The sequence below is a fragment of the Athene noctua genome, chromosome 8 (assembly GCF_965140245.1).
Source record: "Athene noctua chromosome 8, bAthNoc1.hap1.1, whole genome shotgun sequence".
Taxonomy (NCBI): domain Eukaryota; kingdom Metazoa; phylum Chordata; class Aves; order Strigiformes; family Strigidae; genus Athene; species Athene noctua.
Genome location: NC_134044.1, coordinates 12,354,386 through 12,375,612, shown reverse-complemented (window position 1 = coordinate 12,375,612; position 21,227 = coordinate 12,354,386). Strand labels below are relative to the sequence as shown.

At 39.8% G+C, this 21,227-nt stretch overlaps 1 protein-coding gene across 2 annotated transcripts in view; it reads left to right on the top strand.

Annotated features, from left to right (window-relative positions):
• The first annotated feature begins 4,991 nt into the window (after nucleotides 1–4,991).
• The window catches only part of DNER (delta/notch like EGF repeat containing), a 134,794-nt gene continuing 118,558 nt past the window's right edge, over nucleotides 4,992–21,227 (top strand). For both annotated transcript variants that reach the window (XM_074912317.1, XM_074912315.1), the window contains exon 1: nucleotides 4,992–5,368. In XM_074912317.1, the coding sequence (XP_074768418.1) occupies nucleotides 5,108–5,368 (261 nt within the window). In that variant the 5' untranslated portion in view covers nucleotides 4,992–5,107. The remainder of the gene's footprint in view (nucleotides 5,369–21,227) is intronic.

The window sequence follows — 21,227 nt, the reverse complement described above, 5'->3', positions numbered from 1 at the left end:
TTACAGCTCTTATTTCCAACACTTGTTTTGTGGTGTTACTTTCTGAGAGACTTTTCAAACAAGCTCTTTAGCAGTTGATTCAAATTGGTATAAATATTCAGGATTTTACCCAGTGTGGTTTTATTTGCCTAAAGGTGGGTCCAGATCAGTCTTTTTGTAAGACGAATTTTTCATTTTATGCAGTAGTATTTGCTCTAGTGTCATACAGCATGGTATACGTAAGAGTATAAAAAGCACATCTTTGCTGCAAAAGTGTCTATTTTCAAATTACATGTACAGCTTTTTGGTGAAGAATGAAATAGCTATTGAGAGAACTTTTCTGGCAACTTTTGGCAAAAGATCCTTCTTAAATAGCTGACAGTAATTTTGTTTGTGAAAGATCTATACTGTGTAGAGATATGGATTAATTTTATTCCATTGTTCTTAAAATATATAAAAAATATATAGGACAATAAAAGTTTCTATGAGCCAAAGAAATAGATGAAGATGTGGGAAATACTGCCACTCCTGAATTGTCTGTCTGCCACTGATAAAACAGGCATCATGGATTTTCACAGCACAATGGTTTTGCACTCTCCAATATGAGAGTTTAACTTCTGCTTTGTGGATGTTCCCTTAAAACATGATTTATGATTCCCATGATAAATAATGTTTCTGTACATACTCTCTCTTGATAGTAGTTGTATCAACACCTCTCTACTTGTACTGCAGATCCCCTGAGCAGCAGCCATTAAATAATGACATATATTTTCCACTGACAACAGTGGTAAACAAATGAGCATGATTATCACCAGTTTCATATATCAAAGTTAGCCAACAAAAAGAAGAAAGCATGTAAGCTTCAAACAGCCAAATAAAGTGGAGAAAAGTACAATAAACACAAATGCTGGGGAGGAAAGCAGATAAATTCATACACACTGTCAGGGATCAGGGTGCCAGGCTCTGTCAAGATAAAAGAAAAATAGCAATTATTCAGGTATTATACATATGAAAATAAAGGAACATTTCCCTCCTATCCAGCTACAGAAGTGAACAATATATTTTTTAAAAACTTCTCTGTTTATTGTCTTAGACTAACCCAAGATAGGTAGCTAAAATCTACACTCGGAAATCTATGAACAACATTCAAAATAAGTTCCACTGTGAAGCCCCTGAGCATGAAACTTCTGAGATCAGTATTCTTCCTGAATTACGTGGGCTGCTTACATGTTTAAATGTGTACTTTGATATTTGGATAAATTGAGGCATGGATCGTTCACACAGTTACATTAATAGAATTTGCTGGAATAGAAACTATGTGCTTGGAAAAAGAAAATTTAATACGCATGCAAAACATTTTGAATAAATGTATCTTACACCTTATGAAACACAATGTTAAAAGTAATAGTTTCAGTGAGTGCAGAAATGATTTTTCAAAAGGATTTAGCTTCAAGTTTGGCAGCTGTTGGATGTGTGATTGCGAACATGGTGTGCAATTTCAGAAATTGGACTCCAGTTGTGTGAGAGACCTTTCTGAAATTTCTCAAATGAAATTAAAACCCCAGTTCTTCTGGTAGATAAGAAATGAAACTTCTGAGACGCTTTAAAGCAGGCACAAGCTGAGGGAGACATGAGGAAATGTCAGTTCTGCACTCTGCAAACCAATATTGTAAAGACACGATTGCACCCTGACCCAAAACATGAAACAGAAATGAATCACAGTCCAGACACTGTTCAGAAAAGGCTCTACACAGTAACTATCTCATCTAAATTAACTCCTCTTGTAGTAAAGAAAAACATAACCAATAGTGGTTTAAAAAGTATTCATCAATATTTAGAAAAAAATAATTGTTATGGGAGACATTTAACTTCCTCTTAGGAAATCACAGATATTTTTGTTCCTTCCTAAATATTTAATCAGAACAGATAAAAAAAAAAAAAATCTCTGCAAAATCTTCTTCAAGCCACTAGAGGATGAGTACTTCTCCATCAAAATAAATAGTTAAGATGTAATGTAGCTTATCTAATCCACACTAATAAGCTATTAGACTGGTAATACAATTCAAATTCTAGCAAGTGTAAATGAGGCAGACAGTTCAAATCCTTATTGAATACTATGATTAGTAATTTGTTTATGGAAAGCTCACTGTAAGATTATTTAAACTATGCATACTGGAACATTAAAATGCATAAAAATACACAACATTTTGGAAAATCACTAGCTAATTAGGTAAGCATACTATTTTCTGTTGTACAGTTAAATATTATGAAAATGGCAATTATAAAGGTTGCTTGTATATTCTGTAAAATGCTAAGGAAACTCATGTGATATCGTTATGTCTGGTCTGGCTCAGAACACACCGTGTTATATCCTGCTCCGTTGGTTGACTAGCTTATTTATAAAACTGTTATTTTCTGCAAATACCATGCTACTCCATCAACAGTATTCATTATCGGAAAAGATGGTTTCAAGATCAGATACTTATCTATGTAAAAAGCCTCAGATATAGACCAGAATTACTGAACCCTTTTGGGGGTACCAAGAACAGTTATAAAATAGGGGCACTACATAATCCGTCGATTCAGGCATCCTCTCTGTTACAAAGGTTGGTTGTCTGGTCAACATAATTAGCATCAGCCAGGAGAAGAGCTTGAGCAGAAAGAAAGGTAGGTCAGGTTAGGGAGTAGAACATCTTTTCAGCTTGTCTGGTTCTGCAGACTTGTTCTATAAGATGTTTAAAGAACTGGCTGAAGCTAGTTGTTAACAACTGTCTTTGATAACCTCTGTGGAAAAGGACTGCCATGGTTTAACCCCAGCCAGCAACTAAGCCTGATACAGCCCCATGCTCACTCCCCACCCCCTGGTGGGATGGTGAAGAGAATTAGAAGGGTGAAAATGAGAAAACTCATGGGTTGAGATAGAGACAGTTTAATAGATAAAGTAGAAGCCATGCACACAAGCAAAACAAAGCAAGGAGTTTGTTCATCACTTCCCATCGCAGACAGGTGCTCAGCCATCTCCAGGACAGCCGGGCTCCATCATGTATAACAGTGACTTGGGAAGACAAATGTCACTTCGCACACTGCCCTCTTTCTCCTCCTTCCCCCAGCTTTCTATGCTGAGCATGATGCCACGTGGGGTTGGTTGGGGTCAGCTGTCCTGGCTGTGCACCCCCAGCCTCCTCGCTGGGGGGGTGAGGAGCAGAAAAGGCCTTGACTCTGTGTAAGCCCTGCTCAGCATTGACTAAACCATCCCTGTGGTATCAACACTGTTCCCCGCACAAATCCAAACCATAGTTCCATACTGGTTATTGTGAAGAATGTTAACTCTATCCTAGCCAGCACAAGGATAAACATTTTTATAGAGAAGGAGGATGGAGAGAATTGCAACCCAGCTTCTTTAACATCAAATGCCACAGCAACCTGGGATATATATACAAGTTACTTCAGAGCACTTGGAAGATAACAAGAAGACAAGTAGCAGCTCTCTGTGGATTTATCAAGAACAAATCGTGTCAAACCGAATTATTTTCTTGTAGAACAAGGCCACAGATCTTGTGAATGGAATAGAATGAACAAACAGTTATTACATTACAACTTGACATGGACAAAGCATTTGGCATTGCTTTCCCCAACGTTCTTATGAACAAGTTTAGCTATTTAATAACATGTTTCTTATGGCTGCAAAATTGATTGGAAAAAGAACATGCTTAAAGAACAGTAAGTAGTATTTCTGTTTCAAACTCATGTCTTCCAAGTCCCTACATTTCACTGAGATGCAACCTTTGATAACGATCAGTAAAGAAAAGACGATGAACTGGTCTAGTAAGTACAGTGTGTGGATTTTGTCTCAGCCTGTGAAGGGCTTTGATGAGCGAATACTGGTAGAAAAAGTAACCTTAAGGAGAAGACAGTTGTAAAATAAAGTACCAACTTAATGCAAGTGTTTCCGGCTAGGATTGTTTCTTATCTGTATTACCACCGTGCCTGCGGGCTGTAGTAAAGGTCCGAGGCCGGCGCTGTGGGGCCGGGGCAGGAGCTCGGGGCGGCGGAGGGAGCCGCGGCGGCAAGGCCGCCACCGGGAGGGGGGGCGGGTGGGTTCGGGGGGAGCGGCAGTGGCGCTTTAGATCGCGTTCAGGCTCCTACAAACCTCAATGGATTCTCAGTTCAATTAGCATCACCAGGTATTTCTGCTCGGAGTACAGGTTTCGGCCCTACGGTCCTGAGGACTGTAGCGTGTTGGTGCCAGCATCCTCCCGCGCCCTCACCGGAGGAGGGGGCAGGCGGTAGTTACGAGAGATTTCAATACTTTTGCAGAAGCAAATTAATCGAAGGCCAGAGAATGCGGATTATGTTCCTGCTGTCCGTTAAGTGATTTACAGACCGTATGTTTCAGTTCTAATCCGACCCCGTAAAAAATCCCTAAAAGACTACCAATATATAAATCCGATTTTTAAGAATCGGCTGCAGATAACCTCAGCCGAGCAAACACACAGCGCTTTTTTTTTTTTTTTTTTTTCTACTATGAGACATGACAGGATTAATTTATACGCCTCTGCTTTGGTCTTAGTAGAATTTTAAAGTAATTACCAGCACATTACACTTGTCAAACAGTAGGAAGCGAGGGGCGCCTTGCCCCGATGCCAGCCTTCCTCTCCCGGGGCGTTTGTCTAGCGCGGGCGGCCGGGCGATGCCCCCCGGGGCGGCAGGGACGCGCCGCTCCCGTTCCAAACCGCCGCACCGAGCCGCACGGTGCAGCCCGGCCGCCCTTCCCCCGCCCAGGGAAGACGGGTCGCGGGCGCAGCCGCCCCGTCCGCCGCGACCGGAGCTCAGCCGTGGCCCTGGGGCGGGATCAGACCGGCTCCGCCGCCGCCCCCCGCCCCTGCTGCCCCGCGGGGCCGCCGCCTCCGCCCGGGGCCGGGGCCGGGGCCGGGCCGCGCTGCGGGCGAGCGCCCCCTGCCGGGAGCGCGGCGGCGCGGCGGCCGGCCCCTCCCCGCCCAGTCCCCGCCCGCCCGTTGCCCGGGGAACGGGGGCAGGGAGCAGCCGGGCGGCCGCTGTCTCCGTCCCCTCCGTCCCTCCCCGCCGCTGCCCGCAGCCGAGCGGCACCGCACCCGGACGCCCCGCCGCCATGTCCCGAGCCGCCCCCACCCTCCTCCTGCTGCTGCTGCTCGCCCTGGCCCAGCGCCGCGCCTGCCTTCCCGGGCCGGCCACCGCCGCGCCCGCCGGCCGGGACCCCTGCCTCAGCCAGCCCTGCCGCAACAACGGCACCTGCTCGCCCGTGCCGGCCCGGGGCCCCGCCGCGCCCCGTCGCCTCCAGCCGCTGCCGCCCCAGCCTCCGGCCGCCTACAGCTGCGCCTGCCCCGCGGGGGTCACCGGCACCTCCTGCCAGGTAAGGGGCGCGCCGAGAGCGCCCTGCGCGCCCCCTCCTCCGCTCCCCTCCCCTCGCCCCTCGCGGGGCGCACCCGCCTCAGCGCCTCCCTCCCGCCCCGCGTCCTTGTGCCCGTCCCTGCCCTTGGGTGTCCCCGCTCGGGCTGCGGCTGGCTCCCTCCGCTCCTCGGACCGCCTCGCCCCTACCCCGGCTGCGGGCGCCTCCGCCCGCTCTGCCTCGCTCCGCGCCGGTCCGGTGCCGGGGTGCCGGTCCGGTGCCGCGGTGCCGGTCCGGTTCCCGCTCCTCGGGCGGCCGGCGCCCCCCCTCCCCGCCCCCTTCCCCGCGGGCGGCCGCTCCCTCCCGGCTCCTGGCGCGGCGGCCGTTGGTGCCGTTAGCGGGCACCCAGCGCGGCCGCGGCTCCCCCCGGGCTCTCCAGGGGGCCGGCGGCGCTTCCTGCCGGTGGACGCGTGAAGCGGGTGCCGGTACTGCGGGCGACGGGCTTGGGGCGGCGCCGCGGGCGGGCGCCCGAGCCGAGGGGAGAGCCGCTGCCCCGGCAGGGAACGGCCGGCCGGCCGGGGGGGCTCGGCTAGAGGCGGGGAGGAGGACGGCGCTGAGCTCGGCCGTGCCTTCCAGGTTAATCTCCATCCCAGAGCCCCCCCCCCGCGTCCAGTCCTCGCAAATTATTTAGTAGTGACTTACTTGGAGGTGAAAAGGATGGTCCTTGGAAGCGGATCCTGTATCGCACTGAATACTAATCATTAAATCGTGTCTCCAGTGGTCATTTTCCCAGGCTAGGAAAGCTTGCTCCCACGTCTCGGGTGCTTCTTGGATTGATTTTGAATTCTGAAAGGTCAGAATGTTCAGAGTAGGGTTAATGGTCTGAAATACAGAGAGGTAGTAAGCAGTATCTTTCTAACGTGCTCGGTCATATTGGGTTTTATTGTAATAACAGAATCGAATTTAATTGTTGTCACGTGAAGATTGTAATTTTTCTTTTTTGTCTCTAGTGTTAGTGATGAAAATCTTTGTTACCATGTTCAGAAATTCACAAAAACTTAATCTTCCGTATCTTCAGATAAGGGAAAGCGGGCAGAGGGACAAAGGTTTGTTTCCTGCGTATCCCTGTGTAGGGTGACTTTCTGTGACGGTGGCGGACAAAAGGCTGTATGGATTGGCAACCCTTCCTTTATCAATGCTCTCTCTTTTAAGTTGATTTGACATAGAAGCAAGTGAATTCAAGTAAACTCAGTGTGCTTTTCAGTTGGGTTTATTTTTTTTTAATGTTACTTGGTCATGTAGTATCAGAACTATACTGTTGAACAGATGAAAGGGATGATACATTTACTGAAGCCTTAGTGTGTAGGTAAGTATAAAAGTCATTGTAAAGTAGGAGCACTATGCACGGAGTTCTGTGCTTGCCTTGAAATGTCTCAGCCGATTCAGTGTAACAATGAAAGTGAAAATATTTACACTAATGAGATTCTGTAAAATCAGAGAGATGAAAAGTGGATTAAACAGATTTCTCTTGGCTAATTTTAGCTCTTGTCCTCTTAAGAGTTTACTATGTTTCCATCACTACAAAGAGAGAAAGAGCGTGCTGCATGTTTGCTTCTGCTTGTTGCTGTTAGACGAGTGTCTGAGATCCATGACTGAAAGATTAATGACCTTTTTAAAGGCTTAGAAGAATGTAACACTTGCTGGCATCATACCTCCTGTGAAGTGTCGTGCCTGGGGAACTGGATTTAATTGTTTTTCTAATAATAGAGATAGGGAGTATTTTCATAGCAGTTATGCTTTTTATTAACTAATAAGAGAAGGCTTACAGTGTCACTTTTTATTTTTCTTTTTATAAAATACCGAGTAATGACCCTTGCAAAGAAAACTGCTAAACAAGCGAAAGCCACTTCTAGCTATCATGTCAGCAGCTGAAGTGTGGATATCAGTTAGCTATGAAAAGTTAATATAGTTTTGAAATGTAACTTTTACTAGAGAGCAGGCAGTTTTTTTAAAGGGGTAATACATATACAGTATATCTATAGTTGAGGTTTTGCTCATTTTATTGAAATAGGAAATAAATAAATATTGTACAAATGCATTAATTCTTGTGTTGCTCTGTCATTCAAATACCCAACAGTTTAACAAATGCCTAATGGTTTAAACTTTTACAACGAAAGATTAGACCAATCATGTTTTCTAATTCAATGATAATAAATAATTGTAAGGATTTTAAAATAGCTATAGGATTTTTTTTTCTTGTATCCCTTAAGAGTTATGAGAAAAATATGGGCTAAATTAGGAAATCGTTGGGATATATCTAGACAGGAGGTTTTCATGAGGTTATTACTGAACAGTTGGACTTGCAGAGGGGAATGCCAGGAGGGGAAAAAAGAACAGGAAGTATTATGCTTGAATACCCAAGATCATGGAAGGTAAGTTTGCATTTTTGGAATGTGTGATGGAGCTGGAGTTCTTCGGGATTCCTACTTCCCTAAAAATATAGGATTACTTTCATCTCACTTCTTGTAGTGAAAGGCAACATTTCACCACTTCTGTTCAGATGTGTTGAGATGTAGAATGATGAAGTGTTGTAAATGTGCCTAAAGTCAACTGGGCACAGTGACGTTGATAATGTAGAGGGATTGCTAACAGTCAAAGTTGGAGATTGCCCACAAGTTGTGTTACTGAAGGTTTTTACTTTAACTAGTTTTGATGCACTAGATGATGCTGGTGCTGGCATGAGAAGCAAATAAAACTGGCTTTACATACACATGAGATTCTTCTAAAAGTCTAGAGCTTTTCTGTCATCAAGTGACGTATTTAACTTGAACTTAAACCAATTCCATGATCTTATAATTGATTTAGTAACTCATTATTTATTTAACAACAGAAATTATAGGTCCTCTTAGTATATCCATCCATGAATTATGCATGTGTATATATTTCACATTACTTAGGGTTTGAATATACTTTGTTTTGCAGACTTCAGGTTTGTTTTGTTATGGATTGTTTGGTTTCACATTGAATTTAACGCCATTTTCATGGTTGTGAGGGTTTTTTTCCCATGGTTCTGATTTTTTCCCCCATTTCTCTTTACCATACTTCTACTCTCTGTAAAGAAGAAATAGAATGAATGTGTTGAAGTATCTTGAACTTCAGTGAGTAAAGAAATCGTATATTCTGAAGAAAATAATACAAAAATTATAGTAAATTCAACTGCCTTTCTGTAGGAATTTGAAATTGGCCAATTCTTAGCTTTACACTGAGAGAATTTAATGAAGTAAATTGAAATGAACTGAGTAACAGATGTTGAAGTTCCCTAAACTTTATATTCCCTAGATTTTTACTTATATTTAATTTGAAAAGCAAGCATTAACCTTTATGTCTAATGACCACTCTGTTATTTCAAATGATGTGTATAATCCAATACAAATTTTTTTCTTGATCAGGAAAGTTTTATGTAAAAAATTATTTGTGTTGCTGCCTAACGAAATAATTTTAGAGACATGAGGTACAAAATCACTAGGAAATGAAAAATTTCATGATAGAGTTGGTCACTTGCTTAAAAACACAGAATCTGAATGGCTAATTGCATTAAACTGCATGATGTTTATTTGGTTCCATGCTAATGCTGATTTCATTAAAAGACATGAAGAAACATTAATTTTTTAATATTTTTTTAAAAATTTAATACTTGATTTGTTTGATTTAGTTGCTTCTTATTTTTATTTTTTTCTTCTCTCCTTTGGTTGTTAATTTTCCCTCATTCTTTTACTTTGGTGCTTTTCTATGTACTTTTAGCTATTTTATAGATTGGGTCAGTAACCAAAATGGGAAAACAAGTAGTGTCCAAGCATACTGAACCAGCATTCTGGCTTTGCAGCTCTTCTCTTCTATGTAGTCTGATTAGTGATGACTGGATGTTCCAATTCTGAGCAGGATGTGGTAGCCACCGTTGTAATACCATTTTGAGTCAGTATTGAAATTGTTATTTTAGTAGCAAAAAGAACTCTTCGATCTTGGGGACGATTTGTTGTGTTCACTCTAATGGCTATTTTTCCACACCTGTAGCAGAAATATTTTTTTAAAATAATTGTGGACATCTTATTTAAAATGGAATTTTAGAAAAGTGTAATCTGAGTTTAAAAAAGTCAAGGAAGGAACTGATATTATAAAACCTAATACAGATGGACAGAAGATTATCTTTTAAATTCTGTTCTTAGAATTATTCCCCCAGGTCCCCCGCCCCAAATTTCTGCCCAATTATATTTTTCTTCATTCTCTCCCCGTTTTTTGTACTTTTGAATACTGGGTGAATTTATTTTTGTCTCTTATCATGGTATGAACGTAATGAACATTTGTAGATTATAATGCAGTGATTTCACTTTTTGCTCTGTGCCCCCTTCTTCTGTTTTTTAATCCTTAGTTGGGTTTTTGTTTCTTTTTCTTTGAATTTATTTCTGTTCTCAGTAGATTTTGATTATCTGTTTAATGCTAAATGCAGAAATTCAGGGTTAGCAAACTGCTGCACAAAAAAAGGATTGTTGTTTCTTGACTCACTGGTGTAATACTTTAGAGTGGGTGGTACAAAATTTTACTGGCCAGGTTATATCAGGTTGCACTGGGCAGTGCTGTGTAAAAGGACATCCTTTAACTGCTAAATCACCTCCATGTCACTATCCTGAATAATTCTTCAAGTGATTTTGTTTTCTATTAAGTGCTGTCATTCTGAAAGATCTATAAATAATCCTTGAATTGATAATGACTTCTCTAACACATTTAAAATGCTATTTTTTTCCATTCTGTACTCATTAATGAAGGGTATATACTTAGATTATGTGGTTATTGTGATGCAAGTGTTTTGTTATGTGGCCACTCTGATTGCTCTTTTATCTTAATGAGAGTAAATTGTAGTTAGCAGATGCCCTGGAGTTTTCTTTGCTTTATCTGGATGTAGTTTAGCTTGAATTCTCGGGTACCATGTCATTTCCTGCTAACTAACTCTGCTAATTCTTGCAGTGCTTTCAAGTTGAAGAATTTAAATATTTGCGCTGATGTGCAAATATTACTGTGTGTGAGAAGAGGCTGCGAGAGCTCAGCTTGTTTTTCTTGGAGAAGAGGAGGCTGAGGGGGATTGAAGTGCCGTTCTCAGCTATCTAATGGGTGGCCATAGAGAAGATGGAGCAAGATTTTTCTTGGATGTGGTCAGTGAAAGGACGACAGGTGATACACATGTTATAGTAGGGGAAGTTCCAGTTAAATCTAATGTAAAAAATTCCTCACAACGATAGCGGTTAAACACTGGAACAGGCACTTAGAACAGTTGTGGGATCTCCATCCTTGGAGATTTGTGGCTTGAGTGGCCAAGACCACAAGCACCTTTGCCTAGCATTAGCCTTGGCCTGAGCAGGGGTTGGACCGGAGAACTCCCTCAGGTCCCTTCCAGCCTAAACTACTGTATGATTATGTTCTGTGATTCTGTATGTACACACACCTGTATATATCTCTCTTTTTCTATATTTTTCATTTGCCTACTACTCTTGTCCTCTTCTTGTCTCCCCTTCTCTGGATATTTAAATTATTTCTATGTTATTAGACATATATGTTTTACATCAAGTCTAGACTGTACCTGGAAGCTGACAAACTCATGTGCAGTGCAAGCAGGAGTTCTAAGATGGCAATATTACTATTAGATACCCAAAAAATCTTTAGTATTAATTTCAAGACACTGTTTACAGCTCCTTTAGTCACAAATTAGTATATTCACATTTCACAGTCATTGCTGATTTTTGTTTTTTTCAAGTTACAGTTTATGTCACACAGGACTGAGGGATATTACTTGTTTTCTGTGAGTTTTTGTGATCTGTAAGTGAAGTTTTGTTCAGGTCCCTCATGAACTTTGATCTCCATGGTTGCAGTGGAACTGATGAAGTTCTGCAGTATGGCAATGTGGGGTATCAAATACGGGGAACATTAGCACAGAATAAATGAATGTGGAAAACAGTTTCTTCACCCAATTTATTTTAGCTGTTATAACATCTGTTTTCTCTTAGTAGAAATATATTTCCAGTCAGAAATGTAAGCTTTTCAAATTAGCATCTTGCCTTGAAGCGTATAATGTGAAAATATGTGAGCGAGAGAACTATAATTCAGCAATTTCCAAAGCAGTCAATAAAGAATTGAGCTGTGTTTTTTGCCATGGGATCTAAGTAAATTTATTCTAGATTTCCGTATAATAAAACTGGAATAATGTAATAACTCAAACTGTCTCAATTATATAAGTGGTCATTATTTGGGTATCATCTGCAGACTAACCTTTGTCAATCTTTGTATTCTCTCTTTCAATGTCTTGAAACACTCCCTTTAAATCTGTTCAAAATAGGTTTTTTTTAAATGCCAGTCAGGTCATTACATAGTACAAATTATTTGGTTCTGAAAAATTCCATCATATAAGTGAAACTTTCAATATTAGTTTTAATAATTTTTGCGATTAAGGATTCCAAAGAGATGGATCAGGTGTAAAGTGAGTAATAGTAGAAGATATGCTATACGAAGATGCTTCAGCTTTATCATATGTCATGTTTCATTGCAGTCTATGTTCTTTGATCTGAGAGAAATACTTTGCAATGATACGTGTTTAAAAACTAGTGTTGCTTTGCTTTCCTTTGAAATACCTAACATGATATTGTCATTTGAATGTATGTAGCTCTGGAAATCCTCTTTAGTGGAGCAGGTTCCCAGTGTACTAGGAGAATACCTTATCCTGAATACAAGATAAGAAACAACAGAATATGGACAGGAACACAAATAAACAAGAATATTGCCTAAAGTACTGCAGTTCTATGACTTGACTCAGTATTACAGGAGGTAGAATTACTCCCCTCTTCTTGAGGGCTCTCATAGGGTCTTCTACATATTGCCCTTCTGAGAAGTACTTGCTTGTAATCAATAATTTCAGAAGTGGCATTTAGCAGGATTTCAGCTCGATCATGGGATCATGAGGCCAGAAATCTTAGAAGATGATGCAAGAAATTCCATTTTAATAGGCAGACATGAGTCTGCTTAAAGTAGTGTCCACTTAACCCTAAACATAGGTTGGTGGTGTTTATGGTTTTTTGATACTTGCTGTCATACCTCACGCTGTTCTTATCAAGTCCTTCATTTATTCCTAGTGACTCTTTCTGACTGTAATACATTTGTGTTCCAAATAATCCCACAGATTAATTGCATGGAAAACATAATTTTATTAGTTTTTATGTTCTTTCAATTTAATTGAATTTCTCTGTTGTATTTTTGTCTCTTTTAAAAGTGAGCTATTCCACTCTCTGTGCATGTAGCAAATATTTTTCTTTTTCTGCAGTGTCCTTTCTGAGCTGAATAGATTGAGTTAATAACAGTATTCCTGTTGGTTGGTGGTTAACCTAAATATAGTCTGTTTTGCACAATGCTAAATCCCATTTTTATGTACACTGAGAGGTTACCTGTTCTTTTGACAACTGCATTAGAGGGAAGGCTTCAATAATATTCATAGGGGTGGGTTTGGGGTTTTTTTGTTTTTTTTTTCTTTTACCTTTTGGTTGGTACAGGTGAACTCAGCTCAGCAGCCTAACTAGAGGTGTCTGATTGTGGTGGAGTGATCCCCAAATGAAAGTATCCGTATTTACAGTGCATCCACGTCAATTGAAAGCACAGTGCTTGGCAAGAATAGCCATAATTTCATTAAAAATTTCTTAGTGGTCAAAATCTGAAAGTAAAAGCAGTTTAGTATGTGCATTTAACGTTGTAGAGCATCATTTATTAAGAGTCTTTAATTGGTTCTCTGTTTTTAAAGAAAAAAATAGTTTTGTTCAACTTTTTCTGTATGGTTTTGTTACAGGAATAATGTAAACACTGAAATAAATGTCCTGTGGAGAGGAACTTGTCATGCATCAATATAAGCTAGACTAAACATAAAATAATAGGAAAAAGATCTTACACTGCAATACAATTGAAATTTTCCAACAGTTTTGTAACAGTGGAAATGCACATCAAGATACAGAATCATAGAATCACAGAATGGTTTGGGTTGGAAGAGACCTTAAAGATCATCTAGTCCAGCCCCTGCCATGGGCAGGGACACCTTCCACTAGCCCAGGTTGCTCACAGCCCCTTCCAGCCTGGCCTTGAACACTGCCAGGGAGGGGGCAGCCACAGCTGCTCTGGGCAACCTGTGCCAGGGCCTCACCACCCTCACAGGGAAGCATTTCTTCCTTATATGTAATCTAAATCTACCCTCTTGCAGTTTAAAACCATTACCCCTTGTCCTGTCCCTACACCCCTTGATGAAGAGTCCCTCCCCATCTTCCCTGTAGCCCCTTTAAGTACTGGAAGGCTGCTAGAAGGTCTCCCCAGAGCCTTCCCTTCTCCAGGCTGAACACCCCCAACTCTCTCAGCCTGTCCTCATAAGGGAGCTGCTCCAGCCCCTGATCATCACTGTGGCCTCCTCTGGACCCGCTCGAGCAGGTCTGTGTCCTTCTGATATTGGGGACCCCAGAGCTGGACACAGGTGGTGTCTCATGAGAGCAGAATAGGAGAATCACATTGAGAAAAGTAATGTTTGCTTGTCTTTAATTGTTCTATTGGTTGAGTGTAATCTCTTACAGAGAGGCACTTTTTCATTCAAAAGCTGATTTGTATGCTACATAGGTAACCTGTTTGAGTTCAGCAATACATATTGCTGCCCTATATTATTTTTCATGTTTTTTCTTGGTTTGTTTTACAGTTGTATGGGCCATAGTAAGTGTAGCAATTATACTGTATTATTTAATATTATATTCTGCTGTAAACTTGAAAAATTATCTGTAAACTCTAGAGAAAGGTCTGAAAGTGATACATCATACTAGGAATGGGAATATTGGTACTTGGAATTCTCACTGCTTTGCTGAGTCACGCAGGGCAAAACTCTTACACCTTCTTACTTGGATTTCTCCTCTATAAATTCAGATAATCCTGGGTGTTCAAAAGGTTAATTTGTGAATGTTTATGAAGGTTTTAAGAATGTTGAGTGAAAAGCACTTTATAAGGAAGCATACTATTGAAATGACAGGTTCTGAATTACGTGTCAGCAGCCTATCAGATTATATTTAAATTGTAAGGAAAAAGCCTTCTTATTAAAAAAAAAAAATCAACGATTTAGACTATTTCTTTGTCTGACTATTTCTTTGTAATGTTTTTTCCCACCAGAAGCAGGGACAATAGATCAATGATCAGTATTTCAAAGACTTCTGTAGCAAAGGTGTTTGAGAACAAGGTGCTCTTGGATAAGGTAAGAACAGGATTCAATTTGACTGTGAAAGTAGGGTTGTTATACTGAGATAAGGTCACTGAATGTTAATGATTTGGGGGACTTTGTTGTACTTCATGTATTAGTTACAACAGCAACCGTATTGTCAGTTTGAGAAGACTTTTGGGTATCTTCAGGAACAGTAGCTGTAGAAAGGGTAACAAGATATTATTCTTTTTCTTTACAAGCCTCATTTTTCAGTCTAGATTGTCCTTATGTGGTCCTTTGCACTGGACCTAACAAAACTGAAGCTTGTTATTGACAAATGCACGAGAGAGGGAATAGCTTCAGCTAACCATACATATTCTAAATAAACTCTGATTATTTGGGAGGAATACCCATATGTTCTGGTAGTGATATGTTGAATAATCCTCACTGAGCCTGAATGCTCAAAATGCGAATAATTTAAAGATGTGCAAATAACGTCACAAGAGAAGGGAAGCTGTTTTAGAATGCTGTTCCCTTCTATGAATGAATCTTAATCCTCTGAAATCAAATTCAGGTAAGTTTACTTATAAGATAGAGAGGGCAGAAATAAATACGACCCAGAGAAAGAGCACCAGAAGTGATCAGTAGATGTGGAAAGGTTTGAATAACCTGGGAGAAACAACTTGTTCATTTTTATACAGAGACAAACAAGAAGAGTTTGAATGAAAGTTAATCTTGTGACAAGGACAATGCTTTAAAAAAAACCTATCAGGAATGAGACAGTAAAATTCTTCTGGGCATCAGCTAATAATCAACTAATGTGGCTAAGAAAAATATATGGACAATTTTCTGTCGTTTTCCAGACCTGGTAGGTTGCTGTGATCTCCCTTTGAAGTCTTGGGTAGGGACATTTGTCAAGGACAACCCCATGAACTATGTGGCAATTCCTATTCCTATTCAGCCCTAATGATTTGTGCTTTAAATTCAGCAAATCTGTAAAAATTCATGCAAATTTTATTTGTATTTTGGTTTTGAAGGTTTTAACAGATGTATGGTTTCTTCTGCTCAAGAAATTAGGCAAATTGTTAAATACTTTTAATCAAAATCAAATTAATGAATGAATATCAGTAATGACACTCCAAAATATTTGGCTTAAGCTTTGTACAGACCCAGCAGTCTATTACTAACTTGTGACTGACTGTATTTGTGTACTTTGATTGTAAACTAATTTTCAGGCAAATGTAACTGAGCATTATTAAACAGAAGAAAGTAAAGATGGCCATGTAGAATCTAATAATTTATGATCTAGGTGCCTTTTGTGTTGCGAGTCCTAATTCTGCTGTCTGGTTGCAAGAGGGCTGTTTTCTGGCACTTATTGTCACTGTGGAACACCAGAGTTGTGTTCTTGTATGTAGGGATCTGAGAAACTTTCTCACTTGAGAATGCCTTTGAATTTCAGTGAGTTGAGTCACATGAGGTTTACTGACATAGGTAGGGTCTGTAAGACCAGATACTTGATTAATTCTTTTTAAGGCTACAGAGTACTGTGTGATGATGGCATATGTGACAACTGAAGAAAATGGTGTTGAGTCCTGTGGGAAATTAACATGTTTAATTGAAGGAAGGATAAATTGACTTAATTTACATCACTGTAATAGGACTCTAATGTTAAAATTTGGCTAACTATTGCCTCTTAAAAGTAATGGAATGGTACTGGGTTGATGTTACAAAAATTCTTAATATTTTTGAGGGTGTAGGGGGATCTGGCTTTTATAGATGGTGCTAAAAACATGGAACATCTTCTTTAAAGGGCTGCTGAGACTCCACTATGACATCTCTTAAAGGTGAAATAAACTGATAGTAATTTCTTTGTCTATAAAAATAAGAAATGTAAGTTCAGAACTAGTTGTTTTAGTAACCATTTGAGCTTGTTGGTGTTCCTGAAATGTAGCAAAGAAATTCTGTGAGGTGAATGAATGCAGGAGCAAGGTCAGCTGTGCCACTTGCTTCCGAAACACCTTTCTCCCAATTAAGCATCTTCCCTTGCAACACCAAATTTTAACTTTTTTCTGCAGGTGAGTGAGAAAGGATGAATTAATAGATACAGTGATTCCGCCTTTTCACACAGGCCTGCTTAAGAACAGCATGATGGATTTATCAGTTACAGCTATGCCCTCTGATTATCCAGTCCTGCTAGCAGTAGCATGTAGCAAACCAGGGTATGGGCCAGAACCTCACTATATTTGATTTTTCAAATATGGAGGATTTTCTGTTAGCATAACATCTTAGTGAGTGAGGGATTTAACCATATTTTATATTTGTATGAGATAATCAGTTGAAGGATGCTCTGGAATGGCAGCTGTGCTAGCAAACCTTACTGTGTAAATGACATACAGCAAACACAACTGGGGCACCTTAGTTGATTTCTGCATGATGTATAGGCTTTTCACTTTGTAATCAGTACTGCCGCAGCTTCCAGTTTGAGATTTCTAGTTCTGAGGACAAGATTTTTATTTTTCAAGATAAATTACATCTAGTTCTATTCTGTATTCTCTGATTTTCTAAGCTCCTTGCCTAGGGTATGAAGTAGACCCTGCCTTGGAGGTGGGGCCTTTACTGCAAGCAGCTATGGAGCCCTGAGAGCTGCTGGCTGGTAGAAGCTCTTCCAAGCTCCGTGACACTAAGCAGGTCAGTTCTGTGGAGCTGAGCAGGCTTCAAGCCTTACAGCTTGGAAATTCTCTTCTGTGGCTTTGAGAGCAGGGCTGCAGCTCAGGGCTTCAAGGTGTGATCTTTGAGCAGAGCACTAGTGCTGCAGTAGGGAGGGTAACTTTGCCAGAAAGCTTCCATGAGAAGTATCTGTGGCCTCCCCTGATGTGAGGTTCCAGCACAAAAATCTTTTTAATCAATGAACTGTCATTTTCTGATAACCCCTATATTCAGTCAGAAGTTTCTACCAACTGTAGTAAGTGTGGCACAGTGGTGTCTAGTGGAAAAAGTTCCTGAGTGTTTGTGTATTAATCTGATGTTAACATTGCCATTATCTTATCTAATTTTGGAGATAATTGTGGAACTTTAGGGTATCAGTTGTTGATCTGAACAGTTTATTTTTCTCTTTTTAAAGTAACACAGATGAGGTTCTCTGTTTTTCAAGGATATTGTGAAGCTATTAGGCTCATTTTGGAAAACTTTAATATATGGATGCATAAAAGCAAGACTGAAAAGATCTGGGTGTAAATTTGTTACTTATGTAGTTACGTTCATGCTATTGATGCTCTTAGTGTTAATGCTACACTGAAGTTGGACTGAAATTGCTTATGTGTGCTTACTGTGGGGTACAACTACGTAAGTATGTGTCTTAAAGTAGCTGCTCATCTGTTTTATCCTGTAGTAACTTGTCCATTTGTTTATGGAAACAAACATAAATGAAACTTACTCCTAAGATCTACAAATGCTGGCCATTGGAAGCAGGATGAACAACAGATGATTTTTTTGGCAGAGCTGAGATGATGTAGGTTTTGTGTATTTCTTATGTTAATCTGTCTTTTACTTTGGTTAAGAAAATACTTACTTTTCTCCATACTCTCTCTGTATCAAAGCATCTTCCATTTTTTTGTCCTATGGATCACAAGTTACCTTTATAATGCAGCTGGTTTTCAATTACTGACCTTCAATGTTCTCTTCTTTTTTTTTTCGGTCTTCCCAATGTATTAACAAAAAAAGTCACATGGGAGAGTTGTTGATGGAACTTGTATCCCTTATTTTAGGATAATTTTCTTTCTTGCTTTCTAAAGGCAATAGTGCCAAACCAAGAGGAAACAAAAGTTGATGTAGGGATGTTTCAGTGCGGAAACTGATTTGGTTGCAGTAACTGAATTGTGGGAAGAGTAGAATAATAAATTATTCACAGTCCCTTTAGACTTCATGTAATAAGTGGGATGAAGAGTGTAGAATATGTTGCTGTGTGTTTCCATTTCTTTACTTAAGACATGAAATAGATGCAGCGTCAGGAAAAAAAGGACAAAAATTAAACTTTATGTTGTATTTTAAGCTTGTATATCTGATAAGCTAAAATATTTGCCATAGATATTCATAATAGAATGAGGAAATCGATATATTCAGGCTTAATCACAGAGCACTTGTGGCTGTGTTGTGGAATTGGACGGTTATAGAAGTTTATAAAGTTTATTCCCTCTGACCAAGGGAAATGTGCATTGCTGTTTGCCGGTTTGGAAAGGAAGAACTGGTCTGAGGTCCTAGTCCGTCATCTACATCCATAGCAGTGCTGCTCCAGAACCACCCAGCTGCCCTTTCCTTTGACCTTTGCAGTGTTTGGAATAGTCTTGAGTACACTACTAGATGAGTAAATAAATACAAGAAGCAACCATTAGAAGTCAATCTATTTGAAATAATTTCTACGTACGTTTTCCTGGTTTTGTTCTACCTTTATAACATCTGTTTAATTCCCAGTTCGTTCGATGCTAAGGCATCTGTTCATTGCCTAAGATTTTTTTTTTATTGTAGTTGCAGGAATGTAATTTATGTAGCTTCTGTTGATATCTTTTAGCCCCGAGTTGCATAAATAAAGTTAACTTCTAAAAATAATGTTTACTTTCTTTTTAGACAAAGAGGATTCAGATGCTGAAAAAAATCTGATAGCTTCTTTTCTTGCTTGAATTTCATTTCAATGGCACTGTGGGTTTTTCATTTCACTACTGACAGTTCTTTAGGTATAAGTAAAATGATAGTTGGTTTGAATTTTCTATGTCTCAGCTAGGTGAAATCACATAACGTATGTCAAAGAATTTCACTGCTGGCCTTTTCTTCAGCACTTGCCTGTGTTCCAGGTCTGAATAAACGAATTAATGATGCTTCATAGTGTGCCAGGTGTCTTTTTTACTCTCATGGGTATGAAAGGATTATGAATTTCTGCATTCCTATTATATGTTATGTACCATTGTTCAAGCAGATTCAGCAATCCAAATTATTTTTAGTCGTCTGTATGGTTTTCTAAATTTTACTTCTTAAAACAGCATTGTTCTAAAACACAGAAGCAGACATAGTTAGACATCTGCCATAGTATTTCACAAGAATAGAAATAGTAAGAGCTAATTTTTGGCATCAGGGTATGATTTGGAATATACAAGAAGCAGATAGTTTAGAGAAAAAGTAATTATTTTTCATTGCTGATGACTTTCCAAATGTAATACTATTTTATTCTCCTTTCCTTTTTTCTGTAGCAAATCTGATTCACATTTCCATAGTGAATGCTAGAGATCTAACTAGAGTGATCCAGTTTGTTTTCATTTAGTCCTATTAGACAAGTTATGGACTTTTCATAGGTAAAATATTATTGCTCAGCAGTAGTAATTACAGCAGTGACTTAACACTAGTTTTATCTATCAGACTGATTTTCTAGGGACTAAGGCCTTTAATGAGGTTTTCCAGATGTGCTTGCAGCTTGGTAATTGTTCTACTGTTTCTGTTTTCTTATGAAAAAGTACTTCTGGAGTGAGTAGGTGGCTTGTATCACCAAGGAGGATGGCTTATACAGAAGAGTGGGAGCTGTACCTGCACATCCCGTGAAGCACAGAGGCATCAGTGTGAACAAATTTATTTTCAATATTTTAATGTTAAAATAAAAACATTTTCTGGAAAATCGGGTGACAAAAGTACTGTGCATCTCTTACTAGTGTTACAATTCAGCTTCTTGCTTTAAGTAGCTAGACGATATAGCAACTTCCTTTCTATCCTTGAGATAACTAAGTGTACCTTGGGAGTGTAAGTAAAATCTGAGATTCAATTTTTGTATAGTTTTTGGAATAGATCTTGAATAATCTATTGTTGAAACTGTGTAACACTTCTTCCTAGCAATATTTTAAGTAATTACCTACAATGAGACATTTGAGTTTAATAATTGTGCTAGACTCCCATCGTTAATGTGTATAAATCCACTAAAAATGGTGAGCCAACTGTGGATTAATTTTTTGAGTGAGCAGTGGTGCTGCTGACATTCTTAAAGAAGCTTATTTCTCATTAACAATCAGTTATGCCCTGTTTGTCCAGGTGCTCTGAAATGACTTGATTTCAGCAGTACAGCTCAGAGGCCTTGCTCTGAAACCCTGCGTCATTTGCTGTGTTGTATAGATGTGGTAAGCACAGTTTGTCCTAGCTACCCTTGTCTTTTATGCTTTCACTGTGCATTGCTGTAGGGTGTGTTCCATGTCTGATTCTATGTGAAGATAAAAGATTTGATATGACTTGAGATGAAGGAAGGTAGAACGAAATGCGTCTGGTTTGCAGGCATATTTAAATTAATAATTAAAGACTGCTTCCATTGCTTTCAGCTGATTGTGGATTAGATCAATAGTCTGCAATAGTGATCAGTATCTGCAAGATAGCATTATTGGTCAATTCATATAAAAGAGTTCTGACTACAAATCATCAATAGATGTAGGAAAAAACCCTGCCTCTGCCCTCCTTTTTCTTCCTTGCCTCCTGCCTGATCTGTTAACATCATCTTTTTGATCTAAAGGTTTGGAAACTTGGTCTTGCAAGCTTTGGTTTATAGTCTGCCCCCAGAAATTTTCTCAAAATATTCTTCAACATCAAAAGTTTCTGTATCTCTACAAAGTT